Genomic DNA, 16,914 nt, shown 5'->3' with positions numbered 1-16,914 from the left:
CCCTCAGCAAGCCCCTTACATTTCAACTGCACAGTAGAACTACAAACTGAATTCAGTACATCTGTAGCTATTGAAGATCCAGATATAGCAGGGTTTTTGGAGGAAGAGGTCACTGAACAAGATTGTAAGGAAGTTTGTAAATGGCTTTGTTCCCTCTAAGAGACCAGATGGTTTTCTTGATGCTCCTCTTCGGAATTCCTTGAAAGCAACATCACAAATTCAGGAAAGAGCTTTCCAATCCGTGCCAGTCATATCACAGAAAAATGCATGCAAGATTATCTCTTCAGTGAGGAGGATAAACAGAATTCTAAAATGGAGAAATTAAATTTAAAAGGATTCTTTAATATACTTGTTTTGGCATTGAATGCTTCCCACAACCTCCCATAAGCCTTTTCAACACAAAAATCTGTGCAGGATTCAAGCTGTATTTTCATCCTGCAGCTCACCTTTAAGGTTGCTATCATCCATGTAATTGGGAGGGTTAATTATTTAGTACTTAGAAGATGCTTTGAAGATAAAAAAATCCACCAGAGTATTTACTGTAGTCACCGAGAATATTATTACAGACACAAGAAGGTGCAAAATAGCTAAGAAATGTGCCTGAATGGAGTTTTGATTTATAGTTTGAGTAGAATTTTTAACTCTCTAGGGACGTTTTAGCTGCACAACGTTTATGTCCTGAACATTACCTGAGCTGGAATAATTTAATTAAGTTTGAGAACCTAGAGATAATTTGATTCATTTTTATTAGAGCATAATTCCCCACATTGAATAATTATCCAGCTTTTTTTTTTTTTTCTAGTTATACCATTTTAGTTTTATTAACTCTTATTTTATTAGCTGCTGTATACTTTTAGAAATAGTTATTGCTACTATCCTCATTCAAATTTGATTAAGTACACTGCGAAATGACCTTTGCTTTAAGGTTGCAGTCTCTGCAGAAAATTGGTTTTGGTAAAGATAAATGTTTCGTGTGGCTATACTCTTTCCCAGAACAGCACCACAACACATTGACTTTTCTTCTATTCCAGGTAGCTATAGATTTCACCGCATCCAATGGTGATCCTAGGAACAGCTGCTCACTGCACTATATCCACCCCTATCAACCCAATGAGTACTTGAAAGCTTTGGTAGCTGTTGGGGAGATTTGCCAAGACTATGACAGGTAAATAACCACATTTGATAACAGAGATGTCTTTAGAAAGTGTTTTCACAGTGTGAAATCAATGACTGCCTGCTGCCAGCTGCAGTAGCTCCATGTTTAGTCATGTAAGAGAAATGACTGCATGACAGAAAGTTTACTGTACCATACCACACTGGTGAGAGTGACAGTGGGTTTAAATTAGTTTCATGGCAATGAAAGGTCTGATTTTTGGCTGTTTGGCTGATATATGTGCTAAGTTTTGAGTTTCTATCCACCTGCCAAAATTACATGTTTGAGTGGATTTTTCATTTGTATTAAGCTTGAAGCCTGTTTCGCAGTTGCTGACAGCGTCCTTTCTCATACGCTTGGGAGTATGGTCTGCGCCATCCTACAGGAAAGTGTTCCCAAGATTTCATATCTGAAACTAAATTTGTAGTTGCTTAAGCTGCTTAGGGGCCGTGTCTGTTCTTAGATTTAAATTTGTGGTCTTTTTCAGTGTTCTGTTAGCTTCTCAAATATTGCAGTATCTTCCAAAATGAATATTAAAAGATACTGATAATATGTGCACACAACATGACAGTAAATAAATAAACAAATGCAAGTAATTGGGCCAAATATGCTTTGATTACATTATGTACTTCTGTTGCTTTTGAATAGGCTGTCTGTCTCTATCAGATTAATTGCCCATTATTAATCTAATTACCAAGTACATTTCCTTTAAATGTTCTTTCTTTGCTGGTGATGCATAGTATCTTACACAATTATTCTTTCTCATCTTTGCACATGTAATAGACATCCACCCACCACTTTGCCGTGTGTAAATGCCAGATCTCAAAAAAAACAATGGTATTTCCAGTCAAATTTGATTACACTTTCTGTATAAATTGTGGAGGGACTTAATTCCGTGGTTTATATGTTACATGTCGCATATGCTAATTAGCCTGCTCAGAGGCACTGCCATTTGCATGGTAATGAAATGCCTTCTTGAAAAAGAATGAAGAAAATACTGCCCTGATACAATTTCTGTAAGAATTTGATGGTCAAATGTAGTCAATGAGCCTGAGAAAATTAATATTTTATTGTAAGTGAGCTGATAATTCCACAGTCATTATCCATTAATTTAATAAATGCTATTAAATTAATCCACTAATAAATTCAGTGGATTGGTATACTAAAAAATAATGAAAGGAATAAGAAATAAGAGCTGGTTCATGCACACAGATTGTTTTTATTTATTTATTTCACCACTTAAGGTGCATTTGTTAAGAAAATTAAATAGTTAAGTGACCCAGACCCTCCTGTATGGAGATATTTATCCAAAAATCAGGATTATTCTCTCAATATATTCTAATCAGCATATTCTAATCAATATGAAAAATAATAGCCATTTTAAAATGAAATCATCAGTTTCATTCACTTCTATTGTGCTACAAAAAATTCCTGTTGCTGCCAGTCAGCACAACTAAGGCCCTACAAGCTATGGACTAGGAGTGAACAAAAGCCAGATTTTCTTGTCCTGGGGAAGTGTCACTTTTCTGGCATGTGTTTGACTGATACATGCTCTCAAGTTCTGACACAATAAATACATTCCCATGGACAAGTTGGTTCATCATGGTCAGTGATTTCTGAGGAAAAATGCCAAATGAGAACCTCTTCTTTATACTTGCATGTGTTGGATCCAATAAACTGGAAATTAAACCTTATAATAATTTCTCTAAAGAAAACAAGAGAACCAAACGTTCTCACAGAGTAATTTTAGGTTCTATGTAGGAGTTTGTTTTGTGTAATATTCCCAGACTCTTCTCAGTGATGCCCAGCAAAAGGACAAAAGGCAATGGGCAGAATCTGCAAGACAGGAAGTTCTGTCTGAATACGTGGAAAAAATTCTTTGCCCTGAGGGTGTCTGAGCACTGAAACAGCTTGCTCAGAGAGCTTGTGGAGTCTCCTTCCCTGGAGATATTCAAAAGCCAGCTGGGCACGATCCTGAGTAATGTGCTCTAGGGGACTCTGCTTGAACAGGGAGGTTGGACTAGATGATCTCCAGAGGTCTCTTCCCACCTCAACCATTCTGTGATTCTGTGAAATCTTCCGTATTTACAATTCTTAAAAAAACAAGTTTCAAATTCAGTTGAAAATCTGTAATGTGCACAGAGCCATTACTGCTCCAATGAGCTCAGTTGTGCTTCAAATGCTGAAGGAGGATTTATGTTCCCAGGTAAAGATCAGACAGAAGTGAAAAGCGGGGGCTCATTGAACCTAAAGGCTGTTTAGAGCCAGAATGCTCATCGTTTGCACAGGGACATGTCTTCAGTAAGATTAAAAAACAAGCCTACAAAGATGGCAGTGCTCTTACCTGAAATTTTATAATTTGTACCCAGAAATTGTTTCATCCCAAACCACGGAAAATACATTCAAGCCAAGTCTTCTCATAATGTAGGTTTCTGTACATATCAGCCTAATATAATGTAACCCTAAGTAGTTAATCCTCCAAATTAAGTGCTGCCTCACATCCCTTGATACAGTGGAATAATCCCTGCTCATCCAAAAGCCATTTATCTTCATGGTTCAGGGACTCCTGAAACAGTTAAATGAATAGCCCTGCTCTGCGTAGTTAAGCATGAAAGAATAACATTCATTCTTTCATCAGCAATATTCAGAGAATGAGAAATAGACTTTGATTATTTACCTGATTGTGGAAATGCTGCAGTCCTGAAGGAATAGGCCAATCTGATAATGGTACAGGAAATGTAAGAGCTGTTCACAGGCACAAAAGACTTAATACTTTTTATGTGATGGAATTGTTTCAGACTATAACAACATTTGTCATAAGAGAGAAGATAAAGTTTGTACGTGATATAATCAGTGGCTAAGCAACAACAGCAATGGATCATAAAAGAAGAAGAAACATTCGTTAGTTTTAAGGAGTTAGGCTCTAAAATGTAGTTTGAAATACTGGAAAGGGAAAAATGCATAAAAACTTATTACTGAAACTATTGGGTAAAATAAGCAGACAGCTCCAAGGAGAATAATTTATTTTAAGATAAATTACTCATGAATGTTAAAAGAGGACATAATAAAGCAATAAGTGAGAAATATACATATCCATTTAAACATTTCCACAAGCTTTCTTTTATATAAAGAATTATATCACTGTTACAATTTTGTCTTGAAATTAAGCAGGTCTACTCAGCCTTTTTTGTGGCATAGAGAAACAGATGAAAATGATGAAAAATCATTGGGCACTGAAGTATTTGGTATCAAAAGGAATTGCTTCTGCCTCGTTCCATATTTATTCTTTACCTCAGTAATTTTAGTACTGTGTTCTCTGGATCAGAAGTCAAATGAAGTGATTTCTCCATACCGGCAGTATCAGCCTTGCTAGGATTCTAAAAAATCAGTTAACTTCATCACTGCCAAATGTGCGTGAGTTCCCTCTTCATGTTTTGAGCAATGAGTTGCCAAATGTATATGACAGATGAGGTTATAGCTGTCCCCTCGTGCACTACAGCTGGCTTAGGACTTCTCTTCTTACCTTTACCAACTCTGCAAGGTGGTTTTGTCCAACCCTTCCTTTTGGACCCCTTCAAGAGAATGCAACTTTTAGAGGATGGATAGTAGGTGTATTTGAAAGATTCTACTAGTTGAATACCCAGTCATGAGGAAAGACAAAATCATTCAACAGTTAAAATATCAGACTTGTGAACCAAGATCTTATGTCATATAAAACATGAATCTCTGTAAGATATGTGATAATAATTTTAAATGGCTCCTGTTCTCCATGGCAACTGCTCCCCAAATGTTCTTCCTTTGCATCATGAAACTGCTCATGTTCAGCATAGAACAACAATTTTTTGTAAGCCTATGGCTAAACTGGGGAATCAGGGAATGCTTTCTTCCTGCTCCGTCCCAGCAGAAGGGCTGGCTGTGTCCTGACTGCAAATCAGGACCTGGCCTACCTCTTGTCCCATCACCTTCACACATCCTGGCTTCCATCAAAAGAAACTGAGGCATGTGGACAGGGACAGAGCTCCTGTGCTCTGCAGGAGGATGCACAGTCTGAGTAACAGTGGGAAGACCATGCCTGTAAGCCTCAAAGTAAAGCACAGCTGCTTTTGTAGGCAAGAACCAGCACCCGAATTGTACTGGGATGTGCCCTCAGCACATACACTGGCATATGCCTAAGCCTGTTCCCAGTATCACAATCTGGAAACTTCTGTGAAAACTTCTGTCTCTAGATAAAACAAGTACTTTTCCCCAGATAGGTGTAGTTTTGCTGTGATCTCACATGTAAGCACATAGAGCTCTATACCAAGGTACTTACATGTATACGCCTAGAGTTTTTTTCCCATATCAGTATAAATATATAGGTATGTGTACAATATATATTAGATAGACATATATGTAATATGTATGGTTAGCACTTAACCATGCAGTAAAAAATTCATTTCTCTTTTGTGCTATTTTATAGCTTCCCTCTCTGCAGATCAAAGCCATAAGTCACAATAACAGTAGTGCACACTGTTTATTAAAATGGCTGGCCCTTTGATCTCGAAGATTTGTTTTACCAGTGCTGGAATACAACCAACTAGCCATGAGCGCAGCTCATCTTTCATTCTTTCCAACCTGAAAATGAGTTGGAAAGGGGCTGAAAATAGCTTCCTTTTTATAATAAATGCTGTTACATACACAGAGTGCTAAAAGCTTAAATACTTCCTCAATTATGTTACATTATTACAGGTTTTAATGATGGTATTGTGAGTGAAGCTCATGGCACAACCTGCAAAATCTGATTCTGTTTGAAATCTGATTTCTGCAGTTAGTAGCTTACCGTTCCCTTCTGCTTATTAAGAATCTTGTTATATAACATTAAATATTTATTTTTGCATTAAAATCTCTGTCCCGATTCAGCAGACACTAGAGCTTATTATCTAATCTCATTGAATTTAGCCTGACTCAAGCAAACATTGAAGTATTATGCAAAGTATAGGTGGCACAAAGATGGAGTTAAGAGTTTTACTGAATTCAAACTTTCCTGCTAATTGTTCCTTCCACGCCCAAATGTTACACTGTTCAGTATCTCCCATATACATGGATTATCTTTATGATTAATTTTTACACACACATTTGTACATAAATTCAGAAGTCTTTACCAGATTAATAAAAAGCACTCACAAAAGTTAGAGTTGCCTATTATATGGTCAAATCAATGCTTCTACTTTGAAAAAGACAAAAGATCTTTTCAAATACTTAAAGTATTTTATACTCAAATACTTAAAGTATCTTTTCAAATACTTAAAGCATTTGATACACTGGATATTTATGGAGCTTCCTATTCCTGATGGTCAACCCCTGTTCTGATCTATGTATTCAGCTTATGTTTCTGTGTGTTCTACTACATAGTTCTGTAAAACAATACCATAAAATCGGTCCTCATTTAATTTGTATTCAAAATATATTTCAAAAGTTAGATCTTAATTATTTTAAATACGTGTTAACTCTTAAAAATATTGATTTTTTTTTTTTTTTCCCAAGAGCCCTTGAAACATGTAGAAAATAAATTTTATCTATTTCCTGACACTAATGTCCTTTTTCATTTAGGCAAATAAAGTCTTTAAATACTAAATTAGCTCCCTAAAACTAACATTTATGCTAAGATCATGTGTTAACAAATAAACTGCTTGTGTAAAACACACTTGTCGAGCAATATCCCCAAAGGCCACTAATGGGCAGAAAGTACATTACTCCCACAAAATATAGAAATAATTTATGTGTAGAATATCTCTAAAATATTCAGACTGGCCACATTCCACAAAAGATAGGAAAGTCCTGAAGTCAGTCAGAGTTTCAACAATCAATGAATTCTTCTGCAATCAATGAATTGCAGCAGTAGCTAACAGAATGCAAAATTTGCTAGTTATTTTTTCTTCTCCAGTATTTTAGGCCTGAGGGAGTGCGTTCACTCTGATTGAAAATCATGTACAAAAGCTTCATTCCTTCATGCAGTAAAGTGCACTTGAAAATTAAGAAGGAAAATTTTGAAAAGAGAAAGAGTTCCTGGTCCAGCCCATCCCTTTCTGTGAAGATCTAAGAATGGAAAAAACTAAGGGCAGTCAAACTAAGTCAGGTAGAAAGTCCCTCTATCCCAGAAACACATTTCCTGAGGTAACCAGCAGTGGACAGTTACGGAGAAGGAAGAGGACAAAGTATATATGATGCACTACATGCTGCAGAAGATTTGTATAAATCAGTACAACTGGTCCCAGATACAAAGGTCGGTAGGTAACTAAATGCTGTATTCTGAATTGAGGCTTTAGGTGGAAAAAAAAGTTTCCAGAGTTTAAACCTTGCAGTGTGTTTTGTTTTTCTTTTACTTCTGGAGCCTTGTCCCTGAGAATTACTTACCAGGTCATTCATCCCAAAGCTGTGTCTGGGTTTGTCGATGAAGAGTCTGAGAGTTACTTGTCTGGCGGGCTCTGAATTAAATACCTTGACGTAATTTGGGCAGAGACAAGGAGAAAAGCAGGAACTTCCTTTGGTTGAGATGGTAATATAATAGTAGTTCATTAAAACTGGGACAAAAGATTGATGCCTAGAATAACTGGCACTACATGCAACATTGAATTTTAATGAAATCACTATGTAGAGCCATAGATGTTAAAATTTAATCTACCCATGCAGATCAATAAATAAAAAATATGGTTAATTATTTAGCATATCTCTTTATCACTTTAATTACAGAAACAACCTTTCTGGAGGCTATTAAGCAAAAAAGCTGATTAGCATATCTAAACAAATTTAAAAACCATGGGGGAAAAGACATGAATCTTTTTATTTAGTGCTTTAATAGGACCAAATTTACATAGACAGAAAACAAAAGAGAAACAGGAGAACAATAGCCTATAAAGAAAAACTTGTAGCTTACATTGATCATTAAGCATTATCTCTGGTGTGGGTAAACATGCTGAAGTATTTGGATAACCCAGAACTAGAACCGCACAGGCAAAAAAGGGCTTGCTAATACTTTTAATCACCAAGCTGGATTGAAAACCCTTGGATTTAACAGTTGAAGACCTAGGTTGGTACAATTATATGGTACCTGCATACACACATTTAGTGTTTGCCTCTGCAGTGTCTGCTGATTTACATTTGGTGACTGATGCCAAAGAGGAGTTTCTACAGTCACCACTTTTATCCCAAGAATTAGTACAGGAGATTTAGTCTACTGTAACAGTGTTGGGATGGGGATTTCATAACAATTCATATTCATATACTTATATATGTATATATACATATATACTTACATGTATATATGAATCTGCAGCTGCCCTGTATCTGGTCAGATACTGTCAGTTTTTACAGCTCTGCCTTTTCCCTTACCATGTTTTCATCTTTGTGTCTTCTTTACACTGCCTGTTCTGCCAGGCAGTCACTGCCTGTGTCAGTGTATCAGTCATGAGCAGTTCCTTCCAAGTTTCTTATCAAAACAACTTCTTCCTCTGTGTGCTATTCCTCCACCCTGCTGCATTCTGTCAGCTGGTGGATACATCAAAATCAGAACCTTCTGCAGGGCTTTTCTAGGCAGTCTTTACTATTTTTTTCTCCTCTGAGTAAGAGCTTTGTTCCGTGCAGTAGTTGACACTTTGCCAGTACTATGCAGACTGGTACCTTTGTGATTTCTCTGTCAGCATCTCTTTCTGAAGAGAATGGCTTGAAATACAAAACCCTACGAACTGTCTAAAATACCAGATCACCTAGTGGTGTAGAGACTAGATATTCATACAAAGAAGTATTAATAAGTATAAATACGTAAGCATATATAAAGGAGATAGCAATTTGTTGTGCCATTTTTCCTGATGTCAAATGTGCCAGCAGTTTGGTATCTGGTACATTTGCAATCAACACAACCATTTCCACAATTTCAGAAGCGTAAATTTCCTCCCTGCATTGTTAAGGATGTAATTATTCTACTCATCCGCTCTATAATAGCATGTAGCAAAGCTGTCAATTATTCCCATTTGAAAACCCATCAGTCCATAAATGAATACCATCTTCTAAATCTCTTGCATGTTTACTTATTTTTGGAGAAACTGGACACTTTTTGCCTGAGTAGACCGTAGCAGGATATTTGTATATCATATCGCTCTCAGTTAAAAATGGGCAACCCTTAATTCTCACCATCTCTTTCAAATTAATGTGAAATCAGCCTTGATCAGAGATTCCAAATCAGCAGATAACAGAGAGCATTTCCCTGTTTCCTCCTGCATATTCAATGATGCCTAGCTGAGTGTTTAGTTATCAGTATATTTCACTTAAACTTTTACTGAGGCTTGTTTTGATAATGTTCTTCATTTTGACTGGATGTCATTTTGATTTTAGTAAAATTACATCAACTACTCATTTGGTCACATTAAATCACAATATAATCTCTGTAACAGTTTTATTACACTCATCCTAGAAAGCTCATTTGTATCCTGAGAACATTTGATGAGAGATTTCTCTCCTAGCACCTCCCTGCATACTTATGCCAACACAGACCTGTATTCCCTTCTTCCCAGCACATCCCTTATACATAGACATTTTTCTGATAGAATTTGTTTGCAGAGAAAAGTCTCTGACCAACCATTTTCACTGTCATTTGTAAAAAATGACAAAATTAGCTAGCAAAGCTTTTGTTCTGGAGGTTGCTTAATGCAGTACACCCTCAAACTGGAAAGCTACGCTTGTGCTTCGAGAAGGAAGGGCCCCAGCACTGTTTTGTTTGAGGTTCCCCATGATCTGCATGTTACGTGATGGGAGCAACCTGCTGCCTAGTGAAATCTTAAAGTCATGTTAAGTTTTAACTTTCCAAAATTACAGTCTGTGTAAGAATGGCCTCGTCAGTCATGGTACAGTTTTCCATAAATGGTGCCACATGGCCAATTTACTATAGTTAAGGTTTTGGAAGCTACAAGGACATACTGACAACCTCTTACAATTCATAGAATTACCTGGAAACTGCCTGGATTTCATAAGTTAAATGTAACTCAGTGTAGCCTTTTGCAGCATCCCCTTCCCTACTTTACTCCCACTTACGACATTCCACTTTTTCAAGATAAGTTTTACTGAATTGGGTCATATAAATCAGGTCATTGCAATTTATTGTTATTATAACAGGAAGGCATGACATTTTGGTTCCTGAATATGCCATTTTATTAAGTTATTCTTCTAGTAAGTAATATATCTTATTGCCATTTTGTTTTGCTTAACCTACTCCTCTCTCAAACTCTGATGATTATTTTTTTTCTGTATTTACTTTTCCTCAGTCTAAGAATTTCTGAGTTTGCTTTCTATTTTTACCCTGCAGAGCTGCTTTTGCTGTTCTTCAAATGTTAACAAGGGGAAGCTTAAATCTATTGTACCTGGACTTGGCTTTGTTAGTTATTTCGTGTTGATGCCTTTCAGCGGTTAGCTTCAGGGAATTTGTATCCCCTGCTTCATTAATTATTCCCTTGCAGGTGAGACAGGCACTTCTCTCATATTCTTGAAACCCAATTACATGATGGTATCTATTTCTCAGTGTTCAGCAGGTTCCAGCTCCCCTAAGGTGACTAAGAGCTGTAATTAAAGATAGTGAATGAATTTAAATCTAAGGATTTTGCAGCATGATTGTGTAGCATCTCTGTCTATGACAGACCAAACAGCGTAGCTGTTGCAGTGACTCGCTATTGATTTGCATGCTTCTAGCTCTGTTTTGTTACCAAGATGTATGAGAATCGGTTCATTCCTGCTACTCCAGAATACAATTTTAGGGGAGGAAACCCTGCTGCTGCCAAACTCTTGTGGTTGTTCTGACTCAGGCGGAGGGCAGACAGAGCTGGACCACAGCCTGGCTCTACCCCTACACACCCGGGAGGAGTGAGAGTGGGTGTGCAGGACTGCAGGGGGTGAAGCAGATGGGCTCTTGTCCCTTCCTCTCAAACAGTTTTTTTTGGCCCTATATGATCCTACAGATCATGTCCTTTATTTACCTATCTCTGCTTGCAAAGCAGGAACTGAAGAAGTTTAAATATTTCAAATGATTTCTGTATCTTCTTTGGAACTGCTGCTAATCCCTGTAAGCTGTCATGATTCAGAATCTACTGGCATCAAGCCCTTCTAAGTACTAAATAATACACTCAGGAACATGATTCATTCATATGCTTTAGAAAAGAAACACTTAATTCAGCTCATTTTCTTCCAGATCACTCCTTGAACATGAAAGATTGCAATTTTAATTGAGTTTAGATATGGCTTTATTTTGTTTGTGTCATTTTCTGTTTTCTCATTTTTCTTTTTCCTTTTCCTTCTCCCCCGTTCCTGTTCCTTCCCCTTCCCTTCTCCTGTCCTCTCCTCTCCCTGTCCTCTCCTCTCCCTCCCCACCCCATTCACACTTCTCTCAATTAAATGTATAACAGGTATTCCCCTTTTATTATGGCAATTTCAAATTTCTTTTTAACAGAGGAAAAATATCTAATTTTATCACTGGAAAAGCGTGTAGACCAGTGGAGATTCACTGTTTATTCTTTTAAGACTGGAATTGAAAATGAAAGGCAAAGTAATTGATTTTGCTGCATCTAGTGTTGCACTTTAAAAATATCTTCCTGGTAATTCTGTTCTGACCCCAAACTGAAATTACAAGTGACAGCTTAATACCCAGGGATGCTAAACAGGTATATTCCTTGCAAGAATCTCAAGGAGCTGCCAATTTAAGATTCCTGGTTGCTTGAAACCAAAAATGAGTTTTTAGTGTTGTTTTTATATTCCCAGTGTTTCTTTTTCTTCCTCTTTAACTGTATCTTTTGTACAACTACTGCAACTATATTGCTCTAGTATAAAGTGAGCAGGTTTTCATGCTGAGGCTCTTTAAGAAGCTACCTGCGTGGCTAGCCAGAAGTTCATTTTTCAGAATGAATAAGTGGCATATAGAAAAATATAGGCCATTTTTCCCCCTACATTTACTCCATGCAATAAGAAATCAGATTCCCAATTTAGATTTTAAAAAGGAACTAATCTCCAGATAACATAGTCCTGGTGGCTCTTGTTTTCCCTTCTGAGTACAGGTGTTGTCACACTGATGAGTAGCCACCTCTATCTCCAGCATCATCTAAGCCAGCAGCTTCACAGGAAGTTGCAAAAGACTCTGTAATGCCTGATTATAAAATAATTTCACCTAGTGGAACAATTTCATCTAAATACTGTTCCTTGTTACTAGGAAAAGAAAATCCTCAGAACAAAGCTGAACTCCAGGTCTCAATGATACTTTATGTCAGAGGGCACCAGCAGTTAATGAGACATGATTTTTAGAATGTTCATTCTTTTGTCTTCTTATCTTTAAATATATTTCTTACCTTCCAGTTACCATTGGCTTCCAAGTGAAACAGAACAAGATATCATTATCTGTATCACTTACCAATTTACAAAACCTTACTATTTCCTTTGTTAGTCTCTTCTCCCTTCTGTGCAGTACAGCTTACTGAAATCTCTCTCTCCTGTGCCCCTATTAGTGTGTTGATTTGTCATTGTGCTTCCTCTGTTTCCACTAGATAGCTTGAAGAATGGGTGACTAAAACTGAGCATTGTTCCAAAAGGACAGTATGGGATATTTTCAGAAGCCATTCTCTTCTGTGCATTATGTTACTGTTGAGGTGTTACTCAGGGTCTGTAACTGGTTATATTTCTGCTTAGAAGACTGCAGTCTTTTAGCCCTGACGTTAATCCAGCTCATTAATTTACATTTACCAATACAAACACTGAACCTGAACACTGTCCTTGATTTTACATTCAGGGTATAATCCAGAACTGTTCAGTCTCTGGTATCTTTCAGTAATATATGCCTGTTTGACAGGAAAATGTACAAGCAGTCATATACATCTATGCTTGCATGACTAGTCACAGCCCTTACATAACCAAATATAAAAGTCAAAATCCAATGCTTTTTTTTTTTCCTTCTCATCTTCATGTCAAGTACTTCATTTTTTTAAAAGAAGTTATGCCAAGTTTTAATTTTCAAGGAAACTTGTGTAAAACACAGAACTGTATAAAGTGTGAAGACAATGCAAGAGAGTAATTTTGTAAAGATTCTGCCAGGATCCACCTTTTCTTGATGGATTTTATAAATCTGAGGTTTTGTAGAATCCCCTTGTTTTTCCACTTTCTCTCCTGTCCTGTTGGCAGTCTGTCTCCAGCAGGGCAGTGCTGGCAATTTACTTGCATGTGCCAAGGACTCTCTGGCCACATTTAAACAAAACAAGTCAAAAGTCCTTAAGTGGCCTGAGGGCAATGATTTGACAATGCCCATGTCCTTGTATCTCAAGACTAGAGAGGGTTACTTTGTAGAATGTCAGTGAGCCATTAAAAAGTGTGCTTGCTTCAGAGTGAGACATTTATATTAGCTAAACACCTAGTTTTATGTGATAGGAGGAAAACTGTTGTTTACATTAAAATTGGAATTTATTCTGAAAGCTGTCAGCCACAAGTTTAGAGATGTTGTCAGAGGATACCATAATCATCTGTTTTGTGCAAGGATTGTCACTTGTGATGATCAAAAGGCTCCCTTCTTCCTTCCCTTAAAGGTCAACCTTTGGGAATACATGGAAGTTAATTCCTTGGTCGCAGCAGCTTGGATCAGAATACCAGGGCTATGTGTATAAAGTTTGGAAAATGAGGATCTTCCCAAGGGGAAGCCAAGCTCACTGAGCATGGTGCTACCTGAGTGGCCTGAGAGAAGGCATTAAGCACAGGAGTAGCTGTCAGGACACCTCTCCTCTCTAGGAGTTCATGTAGTCATGTGGAGGCCCGTCTTGAGGGTGCACATGATCAAGCTTTACTCTGTCTCAAGGCAATTGTAGTAGTACATGGCTCTTACTCAAAAAGGAGATACGGGAGATTCAGACATGGAGGTGGGCATCCTGAGGATGTGGTAGAAGAGCCCTCTGGTGCAGAATAGCTTCCTGCTGGGGATGTGACACTGGGTGATTGGGAATGTGGGAGTCTTGCCACCAGGAGAATCCAGTCTGCTGGAGCTATCACTCAGGGCAAGTCTCTGACTTACAGCAAAACAGAAGATGGAGCTGCAGATTCCCTACACTTACACTCAAGGAACTTTACAGGACAAATGTGGTCACTGTATGGGTTTGGGCATCTCCCAGGCTGGGTAATTGCAGCCCATGTCAGCTTTCTGGATTGCATTATTGAACTTGGACACTTACTTACATTCCACCTAAGTAAAACTGTTTTAGTCTTTATGTGCTCTCACCCAAGATCAATTAAATTGTAGCTCCACAGGGCTTGATTCTCTAATGCAACCATGGCTTAATTGTTGACGTAAAACAAGGTTTTTTCTCCCCTCAGACTCTTTTCTAATGGTCTCCTATTTCTTGCCCTCTAAATGTGTGCCTGAAATCTCATCTGTATCTATTTGTAAGGGCTTCCCCACTTCCGGGGGTGTTTAATCAAAGAGAAAGCTATCAGCAGGTGTTTAGCATTAAATGTCAGCAGCTACTTTGTTTCTGACATCTCGGGAAAAAAAATGTTTCATTACCATGCAAATTATGTTAGTCCTCCTTTCCAAGATCCATTGTCACGCAGCGTAACATATGGTACACAGTATTGTGCTCCCAAGATTTATGTGGCAACTAAATTTTGTAGCAGAACAACAATGGTGCGAGCTGAGCCATCAGACGACAATAATTACTGTTTCCCAGTGATCTACTGAATATTTCTCTATCTGTTCTCTAGTTGGTGGCAACTCCAGCTTCGGGGTGGGAGGGGGCTTCTTTCTCATTTTTCCTGGCTTGTATCAGAAATGTCATGGTGCTTTTCACAGACTATACCAGACAACATGGCCTGGTGAGTTTAATGGGTGCTGTTCTCTGTGCTGAGTATGTCTGGGAAGTTGAGTTATTCACTTGACACTTGGTGTGGCGATGTCTTGAACTACACAAAGTCACTTGAAGCTGCTGCCCCTTTTTTGATTTCGGAAAGTGTCGGTAATGGTGACAGAAACTCAACTTTTCCAAAGGCCCTGAAACTCTGTGAGCAGGATCAGATAAACCTATGAGGGATTTGATTCATCAGAGCACTGGAGCACAGTTCAGTGACTTCAAAGGGGCTTCAGGATGTGTTTGGAGTTAAGCATATGTTTGGGTGAATTGTTAACCTCAAGTGTGTGATCAAACGCTTTGCTGACTCAGGGACGAGACATTCCTTACAGCTTGTTGTTTTCTACATTGCCATCTGGGAAGAGGCAACTTGACAGGACGTGGGCTGTGTGAGACATTACTGCATTTCTGAAAGGGTATTAACAGCCTTGAAGCTTCCAGGTCCTCTGAATCAGGATTTTTTGTCTCTACAGATCTAATTGGAGTGGAACAACCTCACCATAGTGTTTGGAAGCAAATTTACCATGCCACCACGTTTGCTAGGTTATCAGTTAATCTATACCTGATGAAAATAATTTCATGTTTTAATGGGAGTACTAACGATACAGGTGGAAAGCCTTATAGAAACTGCAAGTTTCTGGGGCTGAATCCTAGAATATTTTAGGAAATCTGTTTTGCACCTGGACAACTGTAAGAACCCACATTTGCAAACACTTTTAATTACAGTCATCTCTTCGCTAAACCCATTTTTTGAGCTGGGGGAGCACATCCATATTTATATTAAATAAATCTGTTGTCACAGGCTGTTAGACAACTCCCTCTCACACTTCAACCAGATAGTGAAGAAGAGGAGGTAATATGGGTCTGTTATTGCATTTGTGGGAGAAGTGCAAGATATCTTGATTCATTGGTGTTCTCCAAGTGCTTTTAACTTCCATACTAGGAGTTCACCTGAAAAATCTCCCACGTTGCTTATCCATCTGGCCAGCACACACTCTACCTTCTGTAATACATAACCCTTCCATTCTGCCATGTAAGACTCTTCACCTAAAAGACTTTTCTGTGCCATTGTGCCGCTTTGCATTTTTGATCAATGCTTACAGAAGAATAAATGTTTATTGCAGCAAAATGCATTTCTCTGTGGGAACTCTTCTTTGTTCTTTTCCAGTGACAAAATGTTTCCAGCCTTTGGATTTGGAGCAAGGATACCCCCAGAATACAAAGTAGGTGCATAAATGAAATTTTCTCATTTCCTTGGTTTAAGAGGTACAAAATAAGGGAGAAATGGTTTGATGCAGAGCAAGGGTTGGGGGAAGCAGTTCCATTTGTTTGTTGTGTTTCATTTGGTTTTCTCATCCAGTGATACCTCACTAAAAACAGAAATCAAGATTAAACTTAAAATAGGTGTGTTACTGCCAAAATATTTCATGGTATTGGCAAAGCTTTTTTAATAGATGTTAGTCTGTCAAGAGGAGAACTGAATTTTAGAACAGCGCTTGCCAAAAATATTTTGAAATTTTGTGAGCCCTGCTTTGGCAGAACCCATTTTTGTAAGATGTGGTTCAATGAGTGGCCTAGTGTCTATGAGTGTCATCTTTACAATGAAGAGATTCAACATCTGCCTGAAGATATAGACCATAGAAAAGCTTTGCTCAGTAACAAATTTCTGTGTTGTGGTAGACATCTTCAATACCAGGAAGAGAAATACAAGAGCCACACTAGAGAGAAGTGGTATTCTTAAACAAAGCAGAACAAAACAAAATAAGAGTGATCTGGTGTGATGATGCAACTAATTGTGGGCAGCATAAATGTGCAGCCTGGTAGTGTTGGAATGAGTTGGACAGTGGAGTAAAAGAAGGAGCGTCCAACAGA

General features: G+C 38.0%; 1 protein-coding gene across 1 annotated transcript in view; it reads left to right on the top strand.

Annotated features, from left to right (window-relative positions):
- The window catches only part of CPNE4 (copine 4), a 178,802-nt gene that overhangs the window by 139,361 nt on the left and 22,527 nt on the right, over positions 1-16,914 (top strand). The window contains exons 10-11 of the mRNA XM_082754794.1: positions 1,032-1,165; positions 16,211-16,265. Coding sequence (XP_082610920.1) covers positions 1,032-1,165; positions 16,211-16,265 — 189 coding nt within the window. The remainder of the gene's footprint in view (positions 1-1,031; positions 1,166-16,210; positions 16,266-16,914) is intronic.

The sequence above is a fragment of the Aythya marila genome (assembly GCF_965140915.1).
Source record: "Aythya marila genome assembly, chromosome: 2".
In the NCBI taxonomy this organism is placed as follows: domain Eukaryota; kingdom Metazoa; phylum Chordata; class Aves; order Anseriformes; family Anatidae; genus Aythya; species Aythya marila.
This window is presented reverse-complemented; position numbering and strand designations above follow the sequence as displayed.